The sequence below is a fragment of the Nomascus leucogenys genome, chromosome 4 (genome assembly GCF_006542625.1).
Source record: "Nomascus leucogenys isolate Asia chromosome 4, Asia_NLE_v1, whole genome shotgun sequence".
Taxonomy (NCBI): Eukaryota; Metazoa; Chordata; class Mammalia; order Primates; family Hylobatidae; genus Nomascus; species Nomascus leucogenys.
The window spans coordinates 103,102,983-103,123,807 of NC_044384.1; the positions used below are offsets into that span (position 1 = coordinate 103,102,983).

General features: G+C 59.5%; 2 protein-coding genes across 2 annotated transcripts in view; both read left to right on the forward strand.

The window, feature by feature from the left end:
* Positions 1–15,371, forward strand: part of COL7A1 (collagen type VII alpha 1 chain) — a 31,036-nt gene extending 15,665 nt beyond the window's left edge. The window contains exons 60-118 of the mRNA XM_012497593.2: positions 38–73; positions 165–245; positions 476–511; positions 927–989; positions 1,076–1,120; positions 2,407–2,442; positions 2,515–2,550; positions 2,662–2,757; positions 2,876–2,911; positions 2,997–3,032; positions 3,136–3,183; positions 3,530–3,565; positions 3,684–3,806; positions 3,895–4,095; positions 4,216–4,251; positions 4,332–4,394; positions 4,593–4,661; positions 4,737–4,781; positions 4,908–4,970; positions 5,139–5,183; positions 5,535–5,570; positions 5,700–5,735; positions 5,868–5,912; positions 6,077–6,109; positions 6,189–6,251; positions 6,369–6,404; positions 6,483–6,563; positions 6,686–6,754; positions 6,887–6,922; positions 7,004–7,045; positions 7,254–7,298; positions 7,380–7,424; positions 8,145–8,180; positions 8,263–8,322; positions 8,462–8,569; positions 8,720–8,791; positions 8,932–8,967; positions 9,098–9,157; positions 9,254–9,298; positions 9,517–9,552; positions 9,673–9,708; positions 9,785–9,841; positions 9,987–10,058; positions 10,577–10,648; positions 10,890–10,925; positions 11,277–11,357; positions 11,555–11,608; positions 11,683–11,736; positions 11,809–11,871; positions 12,257–12,319; positions 12,424–12,540; positions 12,711–12,788; positions 12,885–12,938; positions 13,123–13,171; positions 13,773–13,805; positions 13,945–14,031; positions 14,241–14,333; positions 14,465–14,662; positions 15,021–15,371. Coding sequence (XP_012353047.2) covers positions 38–73; positions 165–245; positions 476–511; positions 927–989; positions 1,076–1,120; positions 2,407–2,442; positions 2,515–2,550; positions 2,662–2,757; positions 2,876–2,911; positions 2,997–3,032; positions 3,136–3,183; positions 3,530–3,565; positions 3,684–3,806; positions 3,895–4,095; positions 4,216–4,251; positions 4,332–4,394; positions 4,593–4,661; positions 4,737–4,781; positions 4,908–4,970; positions 5,139–5,183; positions 5,535–5,570; positions 5,700–5,735; positions 5,868–5,912; positions 6,077–6,109; positions 6,189–6,251; positions 6,369–6,404; positions 6,483–6,563; positions 6,686–6,754; positions 6,887–6,922; positions 7,004–7,045; positions 7,254–7,298; positions 7,380–7,424; positions 8,145–8,180; positions 8,263–8,322; positions 8,462–8,569; positions 8,720–8,791; positions 8,932–8,967; positions 9,098–9,157; positions 9,254–9,298; positions 9,517–9,552; positions 9,673–9,708; positions 9,785–9,841; positions 9,987–10,058; positions 10,577–10,648; positions 10,890–10,925; positions 11,277–11,357; positions 11,555–11,608; positions 11,683–11,736; positions 11,809–11,871; positions 12,257–12,319; positions 12,424–12,540; positions 12,711–12,788; positions 12,885–12,938; positions 13,123–13,171; positions 13,773–13,805; positions 13,945–14,031; positions 14,241–14,333; positions 14,465–14,662; positions 15,021–15,037 — 3,564 coding nt within the window. The 3' untranslated portion in view covers positions 15,038–15,371. The remainder of the gene's footprint in view (positions 1–37; positions 74–164; positions 246–475; positions 512–926; positions 990–1,075; positions 1,121–2,406; positions 2,443–2,514; positions 2,551–2,661; positions 2,758–2,875; positions 2,912–2,996; positions 3,033–3,135; positions 3,184–3,529; positions 3,566–3,683; positions 3,807–3,894; positions 4,096–4,215; positions 4,252–4,331; positions 4,395–4,592; positions 4,662–4,736; positions 4,782–4,907; positions 4,971–5,138; positions 5,184–5,534; positions 5,571–5,699; positions 5,736–5,867; positions 5,913–6,076; positions 6,110–6,188; positions 6,252–6,368; positions 6,405–6,482; positions 6,564–6,685; positions 6,755–6,886; positions 6,923–7,003; positions 7,046–7,253; positions 7,299–7,379; positions 7,425–8,144; positions 8,181–8,262; positions 8,323–8,461; positions 8,570–8,719; positions 8,792–8,931; positions 8,968–9,097; positions 9,158–9,253; positions 9,299–9,516; positions 9,553–9,672; positions 9,709–9,784; positions 9,842–9,986; positions 10,059–10,576; positions 10,649–10,889; positions 10,926–11,276; positions 11,358–11,554; positions 11,609–11,682; positions 11,737–11,808; positions 11,872–12,256; positions 12,320–12,423; positions 12,541–12,710; positions 12,789–12,884; positions 12,939–13,122; positions 13,172–13,772; positions 13,806–13,944; positions 14,032–14,240; positions 14,334–14,464; positions 14,663–15,020) is intronic.
* A 956-nt stretch (positions 15,372–16,327) lies between these two features.
* On the forward strand, positions 16,328–16,666 carry UCN2 (urocortin 2). Its single transcript, XM_030811857.1, has one exon. The coding sequence runs from the start codon at positions 16,328–16,330 to the stop codon at positions 16,664–16,666; it is 339 nt and encodes a 112-aa protein (XP_030667717.1).
* Positions 16,667–20,825: the final 4,159 nt, after the last annotated feature.

The following is a 20,825-nucleotide window of genomic DNA, read 5'->3' on the forward strand; positions in this document are numbered from 1 at the left end:
CTTGCCCTCACCTCTTATCTGACCCTGTTCCCTCCAGGGGGACCCAGGTGTCCGAGGCCCAGCAGGAGAAAAGGTGAGAGGGTGTGGAGGTTTCTCAGGACGTGAGCCTGGGTTATCAGATCCACCTCGGCCTTGGTGGCCTCTTACCACTCTATTTTCCACAGGGTGACCGGGGTCCCCCTGGGCTGGATGGCCGGAGCGGACTGGATGGGAAACCAGGAGCCCCTGGGCCCTCTGGGCCGAATGTGAGTCTTGGTAGTCCTGCCTGGTTGTCCCCTTCACATGAGGACCCTAGACCCCAGCCTCGTTGGTTGGTCTTGGCCTTGACCAGCTCTGGGGCGAGACCTGTTGTCTGTGTCTTCTCCCAGAGCCCTACCTGGGTGGGGCATGTCCTTGCCATGCAGGCCTTAGGCTCACAGGGACTAGAGCCCCTGACCCCATGACCATGATGAACTGACTTTGAGTCTCTCCTCAGGGTGCTGCAGGCAAAGCTGGGGACCCAGGGAGAGATGTAAGTGAGGGGAGATGCTGGCACAGAGGGGGCTCAGGGAGCTGCGTAAGCTCCGACCAGATCATCGTAGTCACAGCATCCGAGAGAGTTGGTAGGGGATTGGTTCAGCCTTGCCTTTGGGAGGGTCTCAGTCCCTGGCAGACAGGTTTTAGTAGAATCCCCCTTTCTGACCTTCTTTGCCTTAGGGGTCTTCATAGGCCCTCGAAGTTCTGGGGGGTTCTTCCCTTGGGAGTCTCAGCAGGGGCCCCCATCCATGAGATCCATGAGGTCTGTGCCTGAGGGATCTCAATGGGACCTCCCAGTCCTGGGGGTCTCTACCCTGGAGGGAGATCTTTTTGGGGTCCTCTTAGTCCATGGGGTGTGCCCCAAGGGATATCTCAGAGGCCCTATAAATCTTAACAAAGACTTTTTCCAGGGGCTTCCGGGCCTCCGTGGAGAACAGGGCCCCCCTGGCCCCTCTGGTCCCCCTGGATTACCGGTGAGTCCAGACTTTCATGTTACCCCCTTTCCCCCTTACTACCCTCACCCGATCCCCAACATCTGACCAGTGATCTGTTCCCACAGGGAAAGCCAGGCGAGGATGGCAAACCTGGCCTGAATGGAAAAAACGTGAGTGTGTCCAGGGCAGCTGCGGCGAAACCGGCCAAGAAACGCCAGCACACCTACACAGCCAAGATCTGTAGCAGCACATGAGGCACACGTGCAGACACATGCATCCTGGCCCAGACATACAGATGCATCCAGAAACATAGTTCTTTTTTTTTTTGAGACGGAGTTTCGCTCTTGTTGCCCAGGTTGGAGTGCAATGGCACGATCTCGGCTCACTGCAACCTTCACCTCTTGGGTTCAAGTGATTCTTCTGCCTCAACCTCCCGAGTAGCTGGGATTACAGGCATGCGCCACCATGCCTGGCTAATTTTGTATTTTTAGTAGAGATGGGGTTTCTCCATGTTGGTCAGGCTGATCACAAACTGACCTCAGGTGATCCACCCGCCTTGGCCTCCCAAAGTGCTGGGATTGCAGGCATGAGCCACTGCGCCCGGCCTGGAAACATAGTTCTATATGCACACACAAGCAGCCTCACAGACACATAGGGAGTTAGGTGAATGGGCCAATTTATGCCAGGATGGGCTGACACGTGCCCAGATAACCCACAGCCATAGGCACAGGTGAAGAGCCACAGACAGGTCGACAGGCACAAACACGCTGGTGTGAAGCCACATTTGGGGCACTTAGAGATATGTTGATACCCAGACACTTCCACCCAGACTCATGTGCTAAGACATGGACCCAAGACCGCATGTGGACCTGTGTTGAGACATGGTGAGACACACATGGATGGCTCTGACCTGTGACATGTGCTAGGACATGCTGGCCCATGACTTTATATTGTCACCCACACGCTTATGGTCATACACATTGAGCTACACACAAGAGTTGCAGACAGATGCCAAGACACATGGCTCTCAAGGCACTGGGGGCCTTTGGAGACATGTATAAGCCCATGCCCATATGCAGACATGGGCCAAGATGTGCAAACAGACCAGGACACACAGACCCATGGGTACATGTACTAAGACACACATGGATATGCACACACCCAGGACATGTGGACAATCACCAACCCAGAGATGCATAAATGTGGAGCTACCTCTAGAGAGCCAGAGTCAAAGGACATGTGTGCAGTTGCCTGTTGGGGTGAGCAGGCCTGTGCAGGCACACCCTTAGACATGCAGCAGCTCACTCAGACGGCCACAGGCCATGCTCCAAGACACACACAGCCATGGAGCTACAGGCACAGAAATACAGTCACAGTCATCTGAAATCTACCAAGATAGTGTCTTGCAACCAGACACCAGTGAATGTTTGGGCTGATGTGAGTCCTCTGCCCACAGGGAGAACCTGGGGACCCTGGAGAAGACGGAAGGAAGGTAAAGTCCCCCATCTGGGGTCTCTCTGGTCTCTGCTTGGAGCCATGCCTGAAGTATCCTTGTTTTCCTTAGGGAGAGAAAGGAGATTCAGGTGCCCCTGGGAGAGAAGTGAGTATTGGAGTTTTCTGCAACCTCTGACCCCTGACCCTGACCCTGGGAGAATATGACTCCACTCTTTCTGAGGTCTCAGGGTCCTGATGCTGGCTGCATCCTTCACAGGGTCGTGATGGCCCCAAGGGTGAGCATGGAGCTCCTGGTATCCTTGGACCCCAGGGGCCTCCAGGCCTCCCAGGGCCAGTGGGCCCTCCTGGCCAGGTGAGTGTCCTGGGTCATTCTGGGACTTCAGAGCATTAGAAGCCATTATGTTTCCACGGGCAACCCTCCCAGGAAGCCATGGGCCTTTGTGACCCCTTTGTGTTCTGCCATATCTCAGGGTTTTCCTGGTGTCCCAGGAGGCGCAGGCCCCAAGGTGAGTGCGGATGTTGGGTAGGGGGCGTGGTGAGGGGCTGACCAGGCTGGGGGCCATTTCCCCACCTGATCATTCTTGCTTTCAGGGTGACCGTGGGGAGACTGGATCCAAAGGGGAGCAGGTGAGGCCACCACCTTTTCCACATGCCCGGGTAGCCACAGCACCCACATGTGCACATGCACGCCCATCAGCTGGTTCCTAGCAGTTTGTCTTCATCTCTCCAGGGCCTCCCTGGAGAGCGTGGCCTGCGAGGAGAGCCTGGAAGCATGCCGGTGAGCCAGGCTTGCGATGTCCCCTTGACTCTGTTTTGCATGCCCATTGGGGCCAACTCGCCATCCCCTTCCCCTTGCCATGAGGCTCCATAGGTTCTGTGCTGTGTGTTCAGTGCCCTGCCCCATTGGGATTCTTGTAGTCCACACTCAAGGGAACTTGGGCAGTGGGGACACGCCAGAAAGGGGCTCCCATGGGTCTCCAGCCATGCCTCAACCAAGTGCTAAAGGGTGCTCGGGGCAAGAGGCCTAGGGAAAAGTGTGTGGAGGTGCTTTCCTGAGGCTGTGTGGGGCAGAAGGCAGGAGCTTCTCTGTCATGGGCAGCCCTTCAGCCAGCCTTTGTCCCCAGAATGTGGATCGGTTGCTGGAAACTGCTGGCATCAAGGTGGGTTGTTTAGGGGCTGGGGGTAGGGACAAGTGGGGGCCCTTAGGGCTAGTGGTGCCCACAGGCATGGGGGCTGCGGCGATGCACCCCGCTCCTCTGACCTGTTGCTGTCCCTCAGGCGTCTGCCCTGCGGGAGATCGTGGAGACCTGGGATGAGAGCTCTGGTAGCTTCCTGCCTGTACCCGAACGGCGTCGAGGCCCCAAGGGGGACTCAGGCGAACGGGGCCCCCCAGGCAAGGAGGTGAGCAGAGGTGGCTCAGTGGGGTGTGCCCCGTGGCGGGGGGGGTGTAGCTGTACAGCCACCAGCATTCTCTCTTCCACTCCTGCAGGGCCCCATCGGCTTTCCTGGAGAACGCGGGCTGAAGGGAGACCGTGGAGACCCTGGCCCTCAGGGGCCACCTGGCCTGGCCCTTGGGGAGAGGGGCCCCCCTGGACCTCCCGGCCTTGCCGGGGAGCCTGGAAAGCCTGGTATTCCCGGGCTCCCAGGCAGGGCTGGGGGTGTGGGAGAGGAAGGAAGGCCAGGAGAGAGGGTGAGGCTGGGGGCTGACCAGGAGAGTGAGGGAAGAGGGGTTGGGAGGGGTGGGGGTTGGGAGGGGTGGGGGTTGGGACCCACCCATGGGCTTGGCCCTCATCCGCTATTTGCATTTCAGGGAGAACGGGGAGAGAAAGGAGAACGTGGAGAACAGGTGCGCTGCGAGGGGCTCCGTGGGGCAGGCTGTCTGGAGGCTGTGCTGGGGCTGCCACCCCATTTTCTTTTCTCCTGCAGGGCAGAGATGGCCCTCCTGGCCTCCCTGGAACCCCTGGGCCCCCTGGACCCCCTGGCCCCAAGGTGATCACCCCATCCCTGCCCTAGGCCTGTGACTAGTGACCAGGAAGCCACCCTTAGCTTGGTCCCCAGAAATATGGTAGTGTGTGCCATAACCCTGGAATTTCTGACCCTATAACCCTCTGTGATCCTGAGATCTGTGATGACCCCCCCATGCCTCTATGACAGAGACATCTCTCCCCTGTGACCTTGTGTTTGTAGGTGTCTGTGGATGAGCCAGGTCCTGGACTCTCTGGAGAACAGGGACCCCCTGGACTCAAGGGTGCTAAGGTCAGTGTGTGGGATCAGCTCGGGGCCACCCTCTGCCATGGCACCAGGGACTGACTGGACATCTCATCCTCACAGGGGGAGCCGGGCAGCGATGGTGACCGAGGTCCCAAAGGAGACAGGGTGAGGCCTCTCTCCACCCTTCCATAGAGCCCCCCTCCTTTCTGGGGGCACACTAGAGGTGGTGTGCATATGTACCTGGGCACGTGGCAGGGACTAGGGGCTCAGGGCACGACACTCTGCCTTCAGGGTGTGCCAGGCATCAAAGGAGACCGGGGAGAGCCTGGACCGAGGGGTCAGGATGGCAACCCGGTAAGTCCTTGCCCAACAGCCACACATGTGCAAGAAGGTGTTGTCCTGTGTACAGGGCTGGGGTCTGTACTGCCTGGGACTGTCTGGGTCCTGACTCCGTCTAGGGAGATGGCGGGTGGAGGGGAAGTTGGAACTAGGAAACTAAGGCCTTAAACCTGTTCTCTGCAGGGTCTACCAGGAGAGCGTGGTGTGGCTGGGCCTGAAGGGAAGCCGGTGAGTGGTGGCTGAAGCACCTGGCCCCAGGCTCTGGACCCTCTGCTAGGTGCTGCTGCTGCTGTGTGTGTGCATGTCTCTGTGTGTGTGTGTTTGTGTGTACCTGTGTCTATGTGCCTCTCTGTGTGTGCCTGCTTGTGTGTGCCTGTGTCTGTGTGTGTGTGGTTGTATGTGGATGTGTGTGTGCAGGCCTGTGTGTGCTATCTATGAGAGGAAGTCCATGGGTAGGTGTTATCTGTGACTGCAAAGGGCAAGTTATGGAAATTGACCCCCAAGAAAAAAGCCCCCAGAGGTTGAGAACAGGCCCAAGTGAGGCCCAGATTGAGGCTCATCAGTGCCCTCTCTATGTAGGGTCTGCAGGGTCCAAGAGGCCCCCCTGGCCCAGTGGTGAGTACCCAAGAACCTTCACCTGTTTTGCCCCCATCCTGTGCCCTGCCCCAGTGAGCAGTACTGCCTCAGTTTCCCTGGTGGGGTGAAGCTAACTCCCCCTCATCAGACTCTTTTTCTCCCCAACAGGGTGGTCATGGAGACCCTGGACCACCTGGTGCCCCGGTGAGTGACCAGGGAGCACTGCCTGGTGAGGGTCTGGAAGGGCTGGGATAGGCATTGGCCACTGCTGATGAGCCAGGCCTTCTCTGTGTTAATCCCTGAGCCCTGTTCCCTGCCCTTGACCCTTTTCTCTAGGGTCTTGCTGGCCCTGCAGGACCCCAGGGACCTTCTGGCCTGAAGGTGAGTCTAGGTGTGTGGATGGGAGGAGGAGGCTCCTTCGAGCCGTGTCCGTGCCTGGGGTAGTGTGCACCAGCCTCCTGGGCTGTCATCTCCTGCAATGAGGCTGAGCTCCAGGAGCCCTGGCCACGTGGGCTGTGCTCATGCAGTCTCTGGGTTGTTTGCAGGGGGAGCCTGGAGAGACAGGACCTCCAGGACGGGTGAGTGGCCTAGCTCACAGGTTAGGGTCATAGAGAGATGGGTGGGGTTGGCACTGCCCTGAACTTTCTCTTCCTCCAGGGCCTGCCTGGACCTACTGGAGCTGTGGGACTTCCTGGTCCCCCTGGCCCTTCAGGCCTTGTGGTGAGTGAGTCCCTGTGGCCCCTGCAGGGACACTGTGTTTTCACTCCTTGGGGCCCATGTTATCTCATGTCCTCCTGTGTCCATTGTCACCCTGATATCCGACTTGTTCTCCCTCAGGGTCCACAGGGGTCTCCAGGTTTGCCTGGACAAGTGGTGAGTTCTGGGGGTCAAGGATTGGGCTCCAAGGGTCAGGGGTCGACAGGCAGCCCTGACAGAGCTCCTCCCTCTCAGGGGGAGACAGGGAAGCCAGGAGCCCCAGGTCGAGATGGTGCCAGTGGAAAAGATGGAGACAGAGGGAGCCCTGGTGTGCCAGTATGTGTTCTGGGGGCAGCTCTCTAGGGTGTGGTGCCCGGCTGTGGGCCTGAAATATGAGGAGTGGGGCAGCAGGGGTGGTGGTGGAGAGGCACTGAGTTCCTCATGCTGCTCTGCCATAGGGGTCACCAGGTCTGCCCGGCCCTGTCGGACCTAAAGGAGAACCTGGCCCCACGGGGGCCCCTGGACAGGTGATCTTCGACCCTGACTTCCACCCCCTGCAGCAACTCCTCTGCCTCACCCACAAGCCTGTTTCCAAATGCCATGGGGGTGGCAGGGTGGGGGCAGGGGAGGAGGAGGAAACTCACTAGCATTCCCCACAGGCTGTGGTCGGGCTCCCTGGAGCAAAGGGAGAGAAGGTGAGTGTGTGTGGGGCTGCCAGTGACGGGGGGTCAACTGGTGGGAGCCAAGGAATCCCACTGACCTCTCCCCCTTACCAGGGAGCGCCTGGAGGCCTTGCTGGAGACCTGGTGGGTGAGCCGGTAAGTAGGGAACTTCTGACAGCAGAAGTTCTGGGGGTCCTGTCTCTCCAGTGGCCTAACTTCTGACCTTTGACCCATAATTTACCCACCCTCATGACCCTCAGCTTTCATAGTAGACTCCATATTTGAGCCTTGGCCCCATGCCTCCCTCTGGAGTCTCATCTTTCTGTGACTGATGCCTGTGTTGCCTCCTGACCTCTGTCAACAGGGAGCCAAAGGTGACCGAGGACTGCCAGGGCCTCGAGGCGAGAAGGTGAGGTGGGCTGACCCTGGGGCCTGAGTACTGAGCAGAGAAGGCTCAGTCCGGACAACCCTCACCGGCCATTCTGTGCAGGGTGAAGCTGGCCGTGCAGGGGAGCCCGGAGACCCTGGGGAAGATGTGAGTCGGGGGCCTAGGCAAGGGCGAGCCTGGCCTGAGTGTGATGGCGGGCATAAGGGGCCACTCTTGGGCCTGGGCACATGTCTGAGCCCCTGAGTCGGGCTGCATGTCCCAACATCCAGGAGCCTGCTCCCTGGATCACAGGGAGCCACATGCTGTCAGCTTCCACACTCTGAGCTCTGGCGGCCCTGCCTTGGCTTCTGTGTGCCTGTCCTTGGTCTGTTCCTCACCACATCTGGGCACACGTGTGCTCCGGTCTGATCTCCCAGATCTCAGGACACACCTGAGTTCTTGTGAACCCCTCCTTGGTCCTGTGTTTACAATCCTCCTTTCCCCTGCCCCTGGCTGCCAGCGTTCAGCCTGTGGCCACGCCTGCTCTACCTGGGAGTGGATGTGTTGGGGTTCCCCTCTGAGTGCCCGTGTGTCCACACTCATGTCTGTGGAGCCAGATGTCTGCACTCGTGTGTGAGCTCCATGTGCCTGTGGCCATGCCTGAACTCCCACCTGTCTATGGTTGTATCTGAGCGTCCCTCTGCCTGTGCTGTCCTGAGATAGGCCATGGTCATGTCTGAGCTCCTGTGAGCCAATTCTTGGTCGCATGTCTGAGTTCCCGTGTGTTCATGGTCACATCAGAGCTCCCCTGGGAATATTTTCGGCCCATGTCTGAACTCTGTGCTCATGTTCCTACCCTCTCAAATGCAGTTTGCTGGGTTTTTTTAGGGTCAGAAAGGGGCTCCAGGACCCAAAGGTTTCAAGGTATGTGTACCCAGAAGGGTCCCTGCTGGGGTCCTGGTCCTGAGACTCCTTGAGCTTGATCTGATGCCTCTTTTCCTAAAAGGGTGACCCAGGAGTCGGGGTCCCGGGCTCCCCTGGGCCTCCTGGCCCTCCAGGTGTGAAGGTAAGTCAACACCCCATCACCAGTTGTGGGGGCAGCGGGCCGGGCAGCCGCTGGAGGTAGGAGGAAGAGGGAGTTCTGGTGAGAGTCCTGGGAGGGGTCCTGCATTGACCATTCCCTCCCTTTGCTGTGTTTATTTCAGGGAGATCTGGGCCTCCCTGGTGCCCCCGGTGCTCCTGGTGTTGTTGGGTTCCCGGGTCAAACAGGCCCTCGAGGAGAGATGGGTCAGCCAGGCCCTAGCGGAGAGCGGGTGAGGGGCTGGGAACAGCATGTAGGGGCTTGGTGAATCCGTGGTGGGTGAGGAGGGGGCCCTGCCTTGGGGGTTCCCAGTCTTGAGAGGGCAGAGGGTAGGAAGGTTCCCAAGTCACTCTCTGCCTCTCTTGCCCCATTTTTCTGGTAGGGTCTGGCAGGCCCCCCAGGGAGAGAAGGAGTCCCAGGCCCCTTGGGGCCACCTGGACCACCGGGGTCAGTGGTGAGTAGAGGTGCCCTAAAGCCCCATGTGTTTGATTTCCTGTCCTCGTGAGGACTTAGGATGGGGGCTGGGCCACACTGTGGGGTGCTGGGGGAGATGCTTTGAGAGCCACAGGAACCTCACCTCACTCTGACCTACAGGGACCACCTGGGGCCTCTGGACTCAAAGGAGACAAGGTAGGTGGGACAAGGGCTGCTGGCTGTCTCTTGTGCCCTCGTCACCCCCTCCAGCCTCTACTGACCTCCCATGACCCTGTGTCCCCCACTGATTCCCCTCACTGATCCCCGGTGTCCTGTTGGTCTCCAGGGAGACTCTGGAGCAGGGCTGCCCGGGCCCCGAGGTGAGCGTGGGGAGCCAGGCGTCCGGGTACGTATGTCCTACTCCACAGCCGAGCTCCCTTCATCCCAGCTCTTGCCTCTGATTTCCAACCTCTGAGTTAATGAACTTAATGTCACCATCCAGGGTGAAGATGGCCGCCCCGGCCAGGAGGGACCCCGAGGACTCACGGTGGGTCCCGCTGGGAAAAGTGACAGTGCTGTGACTTCAGTCCCCTGCCTGTGCCCTTTGTACTCCAGGACTCTCTGCCATCCTCCCTAGCCCTCTGGCCCTCCTTGTCTACCCCTGTCCCCTTTGTCTGGTCCCCACTGTTTCCCTCCTCCCCCCGATCCTCCTCCGTCCTCCACTGCCCTGGTTCCTGTAGCTCACGGTCACCTTCTCTCACACAGGGGCCCCCTGGCAGCAGGGGAGAGCGTGGGGAGAAGGTAGGAACGTGGGGAAGGTCCTGGAGTGAGTGGGGTGGGTGAGTGGATCTTGTATGATTTTAGAATTCAGGTGCGGGGCCTCCCCAGTTTGGGCGGGACTCACACTCTTTCACCCAATAGGGTGATGTTGGGACTGCAGGACTAAAGGGTGACAAGGTGAGTGTGGGCACGGGGAGGGCAGGGCAGGGGCCAGGGTGCTCCCGACTCCTCTGACTTCTCCCTGCCCCCTCAGGGAGATTCGGCCGTGATCCTGGGGCCTCCAGGGCCACGGGGTGCCAAGGGGGACATGGTGAGTGGGCCCACATGCAGACTGGGTCTCCCCTGGGTGCGAGAGGGACCCCATGGGGCTAGCCCAGGGCATCTGAGAGGTCAAACCCCCAGAGGGTGAGGGACCTTCAGCCCCTTACTGTGACTTCTTACCCAAACCAACCCAGGGTGAACGAGGGCCTCGGGGCTTGGATGGTGACAAAGGACCTCGGGGAGACAATGGGGACCCTGGTGACAAGGTACAGGGAAAAGGGTGGTGTACTCTCTGTGGGGTCCTGTGACTGTGGGGGTTCCACAGCATCTGTGAGGGCAGGAGGGGAGGACAGGAGGAGGCTTTCTGGGGTTAAGGGGGAAGGGGTTCTGTGGCTGACTATGGAGTGGCTGAGAGGAGGGGCTCTAGGGAGGGCTCAAGGTCTTGGTGTGAGGTTAGGAGAGCTCTGTGGACTGGCCCTATGAGGGGCCCTAGAGGGACAGGAAGGGGGCTCCTCGGGTGTCCCCATCTGAAGCACCTTCAGATGGGATGAGGAACCCGGTGATAAGAGGGCGGGGCAAGGGTCTGGAGTCCTTGGGGTGAGAAATGAGCCAGTCCATGGACTACAGCCCCCAGTTCCACCCGCTATGGCACAGGCTGGGAGGGCGTGCCGCTAGGGCCATTCAGGAGTGACTCGAGCTCTGCCCCAGCTGGCAGGCTCATTGTATTCTAAGCCCCCAGCCTGATCTGGTCCTGACTGAATCCCTCTCCTGGTCACTCCCACAGGGCAGCAAAGGAGAGGCTGGTGACAAGGGCTCGGCCGGGTCGCCAGGACTGCGTGGACTCCCAGGACCCCAGGCAAGTCCTGCCCCAGGCCCAAGCCCAGGTCCAGAGCCAGCATCACACACACACATATCCTGGGGCTCCTCTAAGTGCGGGGGGTTCTGGCTCCCTCGCTGCTGGCCCCATGTGTGTTCACCCGGGATCTGTGTGTGCCCTGGGCCCCGGCCACCGAGCATCTGAGTGGCCACACATGCAGCGGATGGAACAGTGTTGGGGACAGTCTCACTGAAGGGCTCCCCATCTGTGTTTCTCACAGGGTCAACCTGGTGCAGCAGGGATCCCTGGTGACCCGGTAAGATGCCCCTGCTCCCACAGGGGCCTCCTGTCCCCAGAGGGCCCCCGTCACCATGGCCGTCCCACCAGTGTGGTAGCTTTTGACCTTACAGTGACCCAGTGCTCTCATGGTGTCCTCATGTTGCCCAGGGTCCCCCACCTCCACAGTAGCCGCCTATGATGGTGTCCCCTGCCCATGGTTACCCTTATCCCCTGCCTACGGTGACCTTTGTCCCCATGGCAAGCCCCCGTGGCTCTGGCCTCCAGAGGTGACTCCCACCCCATGGTGTTCCCTACCCACTATCCAGGGCGATTCTCTTTGGTCCCTCACTGACCTCCTCTGACCTCACATGGACCCTCTCCCTGCTAGGGATCCCCAGGAAAGGATGGAGTGCCTGGTATCCGAGGAGAAAAAGGAGATGTTGGCTTCATGGGTCCCCGGGGCCTCAAGGTAGGAAAGAAACAAGATTGGTTTTTTCTGGTCAGGAAGGCCTAATGTTGAAGGGCGAGGGACCTGGGGTCAGATATTAGGGCGCTGGGTCAGAGGTTGGAGTACCTGAGGCCTGTTTGGAGAGTTGGTTTCAGGGTGAAGGGGGTCACAGAGTGAGGTGTCTGGGAATCACTTCTTCATCTGGTTTTCTCCCTCAGGGTGAACGGGGCGTGAAAGGAGCCTGTGGCCTTGATGGAGAGAAGGGAGACAAGGTACAGAGGGGCTGGGGGCTGGGGGGCTACGTGGCCTGGGGCCTAAGGCTCACCCCACTGCCTGATGCCTGCAGGGAGAAGCTGGTCCCCCAGGCCGCCCCGGGCTGGCAGGACACAAAGGAGAGATGGTGAGTGTGGGCACGCTCAGAATGAGGGGGCCACGGGTGGACGGGGCCAAGTTCGTGTCTTTTTTTCTCCAGGGGGAGCCTGGTGTGCCAGGCCAGTCGGGGGCCCCTGGCAAGGAGGGCCTGATCGGTCCCAAGGTACAGGGTCTGTGGACAGTGGACATGACAGGGAGTCAGGATGGGGCAGGGAAGCTCACGGTCGGGTCATGGGGGTGTAGGGACAAGGAAGGCTGTGGAGGGTTGGGACTTTGGGGGCTGAAGTGGGGCTGGTCTTGAGGTGTCAAGGTGGGTTGGGGTCACAGTGGAGTTAGGATGAAAGCATGGGAGGTGGAGGGGGCACGTGCCTCAGGGCAGGGGGCTATAGTGGAGTTGGAGTCATGGGGATCACATCTAGTTGGCTCACAGGTGCTTGGGTTACAGAAGGTTTGGGCATTAGGCCAGGGAGCTCATGGGAGTTCAGGGAGGTTCCAGAGCTGAGGGAGGTCAGGGCAGAAGGTCTCTCTCATGCTTCTTCTGTTCCCAGGGTGACCGAGGCTTTGATGGGCAGCCAGGCCCCAAGGGTGACCAGGGCGAGAAAGGGGAGCGGGTGAGTTGAGGCCATGGTCATGGTGAATTGAGGGGAGCGTGCCCTTTGGGAGAGGGTCCATCTTTGGGGCCTCTGATTACTGACTCTGTCCTATATCTCCCCAGGGAACCCCAGGAATTGGGGGCTTCCCAGGCCCCAGTGGAAATGATGGCTCTGCTGGTCCCCCGGGGCCACCTGGCAGTGTTGGTCCCAGAGGCCCCGAAGGACTTCAGGGCCAGAAGGTAAGGGGCCCCAGATCTGACTCCTGATCCCTGAACCTTCCCTACCCCTCCAACCTCTTAACCATCCTCCAGCCTGCCTGCCCCAACCTCTGAAGCTGTGACCTCCAACCTGCCTGACTCCTGATCCCCACTGCCTCTGACCCTGCTCACTTGGTCCCTGTGTCTGACAGGGTGAGCGAGGTCCCCCTGGAGAGAGAGTGGTGGGGGCTCCTGGGGCCCCTGGAGCTCCTGGCGAGAGAGGGGAGCAGGTGAGTAGGGATTCCCAGGCTTGGGTCAGAGATCGGGGTGACTTCTGTTGTCCCTGAGATCAGAGGTCACAGCCTGGTCCCATCTGTTGCACATAGGGGCGGCCAGGGCCTGCCGGCCCTCGAGGCGAGAAGGGAGAAGCTGCACTGACGGTGAGTGTGGGCCTGGATGGGCCTGGATGGGCCTGGGTGGGCTGGGGCCCTGCCTCCCTCACCCAGCACCCTGACCCCTGGGCCCTGGCTCCATGCAGTCTCACCATAGTCCCTGCATTATGTGCCCTATGTCCTTCCTGTGAGCCATGGGTTCTTCATGGTCCCCGTGGTCTTCTGCTCCCAGGAGGATGACATCCGGGGCTTTGTGCGCCAAGAGATGAGTCAGCACTGCGGTGAGTGGTGCCCAGCCTACAGTCTCCCGCTCCACCCCAGCACCCTAGGCAAGGGCAGGCAGGCCCCTAGAACTTACAGGGCAAGCAGTCAAGAAGATGGGGGGATGGATGGATACACAGAAGGACACGTGTGCTGCAGGACTGACACATGACACGTGTCCCCAGTGGAGGGAGACACACAGGCAGATGAGGATTGCCATGCAGTGTTCTCAGATGTCCAGCTTGGCTGTCTGGGGAGCGGGATGATGGTGGGAGCAGGGCTGGTCCCCTTGGGCCTGACCTGGACCCGGTGGGAGGGGCATCAGAGTGAAGCTGTCTCTTCCCGTCTCTGTCTGCACCGCCTGCCTGTTTCTGTGTCTGGCCTGCTTCTGTCTCTTGCCTGTTGTTGGCCTGTTCCCAACTTCCCTCTCCTCTGCCTTCTTCTCATTTTCCATCTCTCTATCTACCTCCCACCCTCTCTCTTCCTCTCTCTCCTGTCTGTTACACTCTCCTGCTGTCTCTTTGTGTTTCTCTACCCCCTGCCTGTGTGTCTCTGTCTGTCTCTCCATCTTCCCATCCTTCTCTCTGTCATTGTCTCTCTATCCCTCTCTGCCCCCTCTAGCCTGCCAGGGCCAGTTCATCGCATCTGGATCACGTGAGTAGTTTTCTGCTCCCAGAACTTTCTTCACCCCAGGCTCTGCCCTGCCTATCAACTGGGGTCCTCTCAGCAGGGTTGGCTGGGATGGCTGCCCATGGTAACTTCAGGGCCCTGAGGCCCCTGCTCTTGGCTCCAGGACCCCTCCCTAGATATGCTGCAGACACTGCCGGCTCCCAGCTCCATGCTGTGCCTGTGCTCCGCGTCTCTCATGCAGAGGAGGAAGGTGAGGACAGCTGAACCCGTGGGGCAGCTATGGTTGGGTCCCAGACATGCACATGGGTGTCCATGAATGCAGGGCACATGCCAAGCACATAGGGTCTGCAAGCAGGGCACACGCATGGGCACTGTGTACACACAGTGGAGATCAGTGCTGCCCACCTTGCCCCGGGGGCCAGCAGCCACTGCTCCCAGCACACCCTGCCCTACCTGCAGAGCGGGTGCCCCCTGAGGATGATGAGTACTCTGAATACTCCGAGTATTCCGTGGAGGAGTACCAGGACCCTGAAGCCCCTTGGGATAGTGACGGTGAGAATGGGGGGCTGCGCCCAGCGGAGCCTGGGGAGGGGCAGGCAGAGCTGAGCCCCGCTGACCTCCCACTGACCTTGTAACCCTCTCTGATTCCCACAAACCCTGCTGACTTGACCCCATTGGCCCAGACCCCTGTTCCCTGCCACTGGATGAGGGCTCCTGCACTGCCTACACCCTGCGCTGGTACCATCGGGCTGTGACAGGCGGCACAGAGGCCTGTCACCCTTTTGTCTATGGCGGCTGTGGAGGGAATGCCAACCGTTTTGGGACCCGTGAGGCCTGCGAGCGCCGCTGCCCACCCCGGGTGGCCCAGAGCCGGGGGACAGGTATGGGCTGAGCCCCCGCAGCGGGGGACTGGGCACTGAGCCTGCCTGGATCGGGTTCTAGGGGAGGAGTCCTTGGGCCAGGGTTCCAGGTCAGGGTCCTGGAGGAGATGCTCCCTCACAGTAGGGGACCTGGGGCAGACGCCCAGACCAAAGAGCTGAATATAGAGCCTCAGCTGTGGAGCCCCCAGTAGGGTCCCCTTCCATGTTCCCTCCTTTAAAGACCTAAGTATGGACCCCTCTGAGGTCAGAGCCCCCACTTCCTGTTGTAGCCTCAGCTCCCTCCCCTTGGGTGCCTCTGCCTGAGCTTCTCCAGGGAAGGTCAGATGGCTGACGACCGTTTCCAACCTGTCCTCACCAGGTACTGCCCAGGACTGAGGCCCCCAGATAATGAGCTGAGATTCAGCGTCCCCTGGAGGAGTCGGGGTCTCAGCAGAACCCCACTGTCCCTCCCCTTGGTGCTAGAGGCTTGTGTGCACGTGAGCGTGCGTGTGCATGTCCGTTATTTCAGTGACTTGGTCCCGTGGGTCTAGCCTTCCCCCCTGTGGACAAACCCCCATTGTGGCTCCTGCCACCCTGGCAGATGACTCACTGTGGGGGGTGGCTGTGGGCAGTGAGCGGATGTGACTGGCGTCTGACCCGCCCCTTGACCCAAGCCTGTGATGACATGGTGCTGATTCTGGGGGGCATTAAAGCTGCTGTTTTAAAAGGCTCCTGTTGTGACTGTTTGGAAAGATAGGGGTGTCAAGGGGGAAGGTTTTCCTCGGGGGGTTGGTATTATTCTGCGTGAGTACAGAGTCCCTCTGCCCAGTCCTGGTCACTGTCTTGTGATTCTCAGTCCCCAACTTGTCCCCAGAAAAGAGTAGATAGGGTGGGGGCTAACGACATGTTTCCACTGCCCCCCGGGAGGGATGAGTCATTGGTGGGGGGCTGCCTCATGCCAGGAAGCATGTCCCAGCTCCCACCCCAGAGGGCTGAGGGAGATAAATGGGCCCTGAAGCGGGGTAGAGGGTCAGACCACAGGACAACATTGCCTGGCCCCAGCCCCAGGCAGCCACAGCAGCCTGACTTACTCCAGAAGCAGCTGGTGGCGGTAGGACTGGGTTAGGTCGGGATGGGAAGGGTCTTGGGGGTTGAGTGGATCTGGGGTTTGGCTTTATGGAGGGCTTGGACCCAGGGGGCTCTGGGATCTCTGGCTGCTTTTCTGCCTCTGAGACCCAATTCCTGCCCTTCTCTTTCCTGCAAGCTGCAAGCTCTCCTGCTGAGAACCGCCTGCCCTCCTGTGGACTCTGTGTTTCTCTGTCTGAATCTTTCTTTCCATCGTGCTCTCTGTCTCTGGGATGGTTTCTGTCTCTGTCTTTTTCTTCTAGTCTCCATTTTGCTCTGCCTCCATCTCCTTCATCTCCCTCTCTTGCTGTCTCTCTGTCTCTGGATTTCTTTGTCTCTTTTTTTCTGTCTTGCTTTCTGCCTCTCTGTCTCATTCTGGCTCTCCTCTTGTCTCCCCTTCTCTGTCTCTGGCCTGGCCTCTCTAACCCCTTTCTTGGTGTCTTCCTCTCTCTCCATCCCGTGCTCTGTCGTTCTGCCCTTGCCATCTGTCTCTGTCCATGGACCCCAACTGACCAGAGCCCCTGCCCTGAGCCCATTTTCTCCTTGCAGCCTGACCTCACGATGACCAGGTGTGCTCTGCTGGTGCTGATGGTCCTGATGTTGGGCAGAGTCCTGGTTGTCCCAGTGACCCCTATCCCAACCTTCCAGCTCTGCCCTCAGAATTCTCCCCAGACCACTCCCCGACCTGCAGCCTCAGAGAGCCCCTCAGCTGCTCCCACATGGCCATGGGCTGCCCAGAGCCAGCGCAGCCCCACCCGCCACCCTGGCTCGCGCATTGTCCTATCGCTGGATGTCCCCATCGGCCTCTTGCAGATCTTACTGGAGCAAGCCCAGGCCAGGGCTGCCAGGGAGCAGGCCACCACCAACGCCCGCATCCTGGCCCGTGTTGGCCGCCGCTGAGCCTGAGGGAGGGAGTCACAGTGATAGGGCCACCCTGGATGGGAAGACCTGGAGGGCAGCCACACAGCTGGACGGATGCTGCCACATCTGGGCATAGAGTGTCCGGACACTGCCACATGGAGCCACTGCCATGCAGGTCATATCAGATCTGAGTGCCCCACAGAGTCACAGTGTGTCTGGAGAGCCTGGACATTGGACATTGCTAAGTTGGGTCACTGCCACATGGAATCTTGCCTGTGTGCCCCACAGACCTAATATATGTCTGGACAGCTTGGATGCTGCCACGTAAGGTCACTGCTGTGGCGAGTCTTGCTATGTCTGAGGGCCCCATAGTCACAGAACACTGGACACCACCACATGCGGTCATCATCATGTTATTTCAGGAGCCTCAACACAAGAGCTCAACACTGCCTCCAGGACAAGTCCCTCTGAGGCCCACAGGTCTGTCATCCCATAGGCCACCACACAGAGAAATGCTGGCTGAGGGTCACTTGCTTGCTCTGTGCCCCATGAGGCAGCACCTGCCCCAGATAGACAGGGCTGTGAGGGGTGTCTCCAGGCACAAAGGCCTGAACACAGGAAGCCTGTGACCGTGGCAGCCTTGCCTTATGGGCTCATGTGCGCGTGTGTGGCTGAGTCTCTGACAGCTATGAGTGTGTGTGAGCAGGGTAAAGGTATGTGAGGGGTCTGAAAGGAGTGGGTGCTTGTCCCCCAAACCTGCATGAAGCAAGAACAACTCCTGGCCAGGCCCTGTCCTCCCCATGTACCCCTGCATCCCCAGCCTCAAACCAGGGACACGCAGGGCTCACAGGAGACAGGGCTCAGGCTCCCAGAGCTCCAACCAAACTCTGTCCTGCTTCACGCACGGATTGTCCTGGGCAAAGGTGTTCACCTTTCCGAGCCTCGGTTTCCTTATCTGTAAAGCAGAGCGACACAAACAAGCCTGTGAGCATTGTGTATGTAGCAGATATGGAGGTCCTGCAGCAGGAGGTGCTCAATAAACACAAAGCGATTGAAGGATGGGACATGCGAGAATCCCAGTCATGTGCACCCACGCTGTGACACCTGGGGGGTGAGTCATACCTGGCTTCTCTGCCTTCCTCCCTAGCTCCCCGGTTAACTGACCTGGTCCCTTGGTTTGGAAGGACTAGGTTTTGCCTGATTTCACAGCCCAACTCCATTGCTGGGCCAGAGACAGAACTGACTTCTGGGCAGTGAGGACAGGCTTGCTCGCAGAGGGGGCAGGCACTCTGGGCTGTGCAGACAACTCTAGGTGGACATGAAGGCAGACGCTGGGTGGCATGGGCAGCTCTGGCGGGAGAGGGAGACTGTACTGGCCAGAGCGCGGCCGGCTGACTGGAGTGGGGGCACTGGCGCTGCCCTCACAGTTGTAAGCAGCCCTGTGGGGGCGGGCCTAGGGCGGGCTGGGGAGGCGGGGCTGCAGGAGCCGCAGGAGTCGCTTCTCTCTCTTCAGAGTGCTGGGCGGGGTGACCCCACTCTGGAGCTGCAGGGGGCAGTGGCCCTGGCCAGTTTGGTTGCAGGATGGACAGAGGCTCGTTAGGAGGCAGCTCCCTGACCGACCTGGGGCCGGGGAGCAGCAGGCGGGGTAGGCACGGGACAGCGTGGGGAGGGTGGGGGGGTTAGGGAAAGACCTGGATGAAGTCAGGTTGGTGCTGGAGGGGTGTGAGAGTGTTGGGAGGTCTCTCCTGGTTTAGGGGTGCTCTGAGGGGCATTCATCTGTCAGTGGCCCGAAGGAGGGGGAATACTGTCGCCCTGCAAAGGAGAGGGGGCTGGGCCACGGGGGAACTATAAATAGTGTCTTCCTCCAGCCCAGGGGGAGGGACCGCCAGCTGGAGCTGCCCAGGCCCTCCTGCTCTGTTCTTTGCTGGCCTCCAAGGGATTATGTTTGTCCAGGTCTCCTCGTACGGGTCACACCAGTTTGGGGAAGTCTAGAGGCTCATTTAGGATGGGTTTCACATGATGTGGCTTTAGCCCTTAAACCAGCACTTCCAGGGTGTCTGCTGTGTGCCCTGTGCCAGTCCTGAGCTTCTCTGAACACCTGCTGTGTACTCAGTTTGGTCATGAACCTCTCTGAACCCTTTCTGTGTGCCCTTGCTGGTCCTGAATCCCTAAGCACCTACTGTACGCCCTGTGGCAGGCTGGAAGGAGGAAGTGCAGATCAGGGTTCCCAGGCTGCTTGGTGACATGGTTCTATACCCCGAAGTCAGAACCTCACACTCCTTGTGAGCCCTGGGCCCAGGGAGACACAGGGGACAATCCTTTGCTGGAAATGGCCAGACGAAGCTGGAATTCCTGGAAACTCCTGAACCTCCCAGTGGACAGCAGGGGTGGGGGTGGAGAGATATATGTGGGAAGCAAGGCAGCAGAGAGCAGCAGGCCCCACTGCAGCCTGCCTGTCTCTGCACATGCCGGGGTGCAAGGCTTGTGAGTGTGTGTGCGTCTGTGTGTGCATGTGCAGCTGTGCCAGTGTCTCTGTGTGCATCAGTGTGTGGGCCTGTGTGGCATGCACTTACACCCCTGGGTCTTTATGCTGCAAAGGGTGGTTTGTGGGCCAGATGTGGTGGCTTACGGCTATAAACCCAGGGCTTTGGGAGGTTGAGGCGGGAGGATCGCTTGAGGCCAGGAGTTCAAGGCTGCAGTGAGCCATGATTGCACTATGTGCTCCAGGCTGGGTAACAGGAGCGAAACCCGGTGTGTGTGTGTGTGTGTGTGTGTGTGTGTGTGTGTGTGTGTGTGTGGTGTGGGATGGTTTGGCAGTTCTGTCAGGACTGGCCAGTAGATACAGGGACTGGGAAGAGTTTGAGCTTTGAGAACTGGCCACCACATGGCTTCTAGGCTAGGACACTGGGAGGAAGTCCAGTGGTCAGTGCGGAGGGCACCCTGGGAGCCAACCAGGGTCAGGCCAGCCAGGTTCATGGTGGGCGGAGGCTGAGCAGAACATGTTCACACATGTGTGTACAGACATCCCAGCATACTTCTCACGCCTGGGACAGAACAGCTGGCTCACTTTGGGATATACTGAGGAGGAAAAAGCCATGAGGGCCAGGGATTCTACCGGGCATCCGCTGATGCTGAGAGCAGATGCCGGGACAGCATCTCCATGGAGAGGGCACGGGGGAGTGGGAGCACACATGTGGAGGTGGACTGTGCGATCCCATTGCAGTGTGGGAGGCAAGGTCTGAAGGCTGGGAGCCGAGCTGAGTCCATGCTGCACTGTGGACTCGCTTTGTGATCTTGGGCCCTTCTCCCTCTTCCTGACCCTCAGTTTCCCACCTGACAAACAGGGCCACGGGAGGGGAGATGGAGAATATCCTCAGAGCAGATGTGGACCGTGGCCTTGGGGAGGAACCCCAGGCATCGCCTGATGTTGACCTGTAGCCTTCTAGCTGGACATAGGGACTTGAAGGAGGGTGCCTGGGTCAGCCACGGGTAGACTTTCTGGGGAAGAGAGGAAGGTACAGAGCTGTTGCATTTCCTGGGAACCAGGCTCATCCTGTCTGGGTGTGAGGATGCCTTCCCAGAGATAGCCCTGGCCCCCTGCCCAGGCCGGCTGTCCTCTACCCCCAGCCCTTGATTAGCATCCCAGGAGGTCTGGGAAGAGAATGGACAGGCCGGAGGAGGTGCTGGGTGTCTGTAGATGTCAGAGGAGATAGCTTTTGCAATCAGTGCTGTGGGTTAGACAGGGTGTGGGCGTGTGGTAATGAGGTCTCAGAGGCCACAGTGGCCCCAAGATGGCCTTGGCAGTGGCCAGAAGACAAGAGGGCTGGCTGTGTCACGAACAGAATGAGTGGCTTTGGAGAAGTAGGGAGCAGGTCATGAGGGGCACCCAGCTCATCAGGAGCCGCCCAGGGATGTGCTCAGATCTGCTGGGACTGGGGTAGAGGAATGAGTGGGTGGATACTGCAAAAGGAGGATGAGGAAGGAGGAAGTTGTTGACCCTGCCTGGGGCAGGGTGTTCCCAGGGCAAGCAGCTAGAGCTGGTTTGGGGGAGGGTCCAGATGGGCTTCCAGCATGTGGACCTTCGGAATCTTCATTTCCTATGAAGTGGGCAAGACATCTGTGTCAGTCATCTTAAGGGTCCTTGCCAAGCTTTAAAGAGCTGGGTGGACTTGGACTGATCCAAGGCAGGACTGTGGCA

What these genes read in the sequence shown, in the direction of transcription:
- UCN2 (XM_030811857.1), top strand. Translation starts at nt 16,328, where the DNA reads ATGACCAGGTGTGCTCTGCTGGTGCTGATGGTCCTGATGTTGGGCAGA.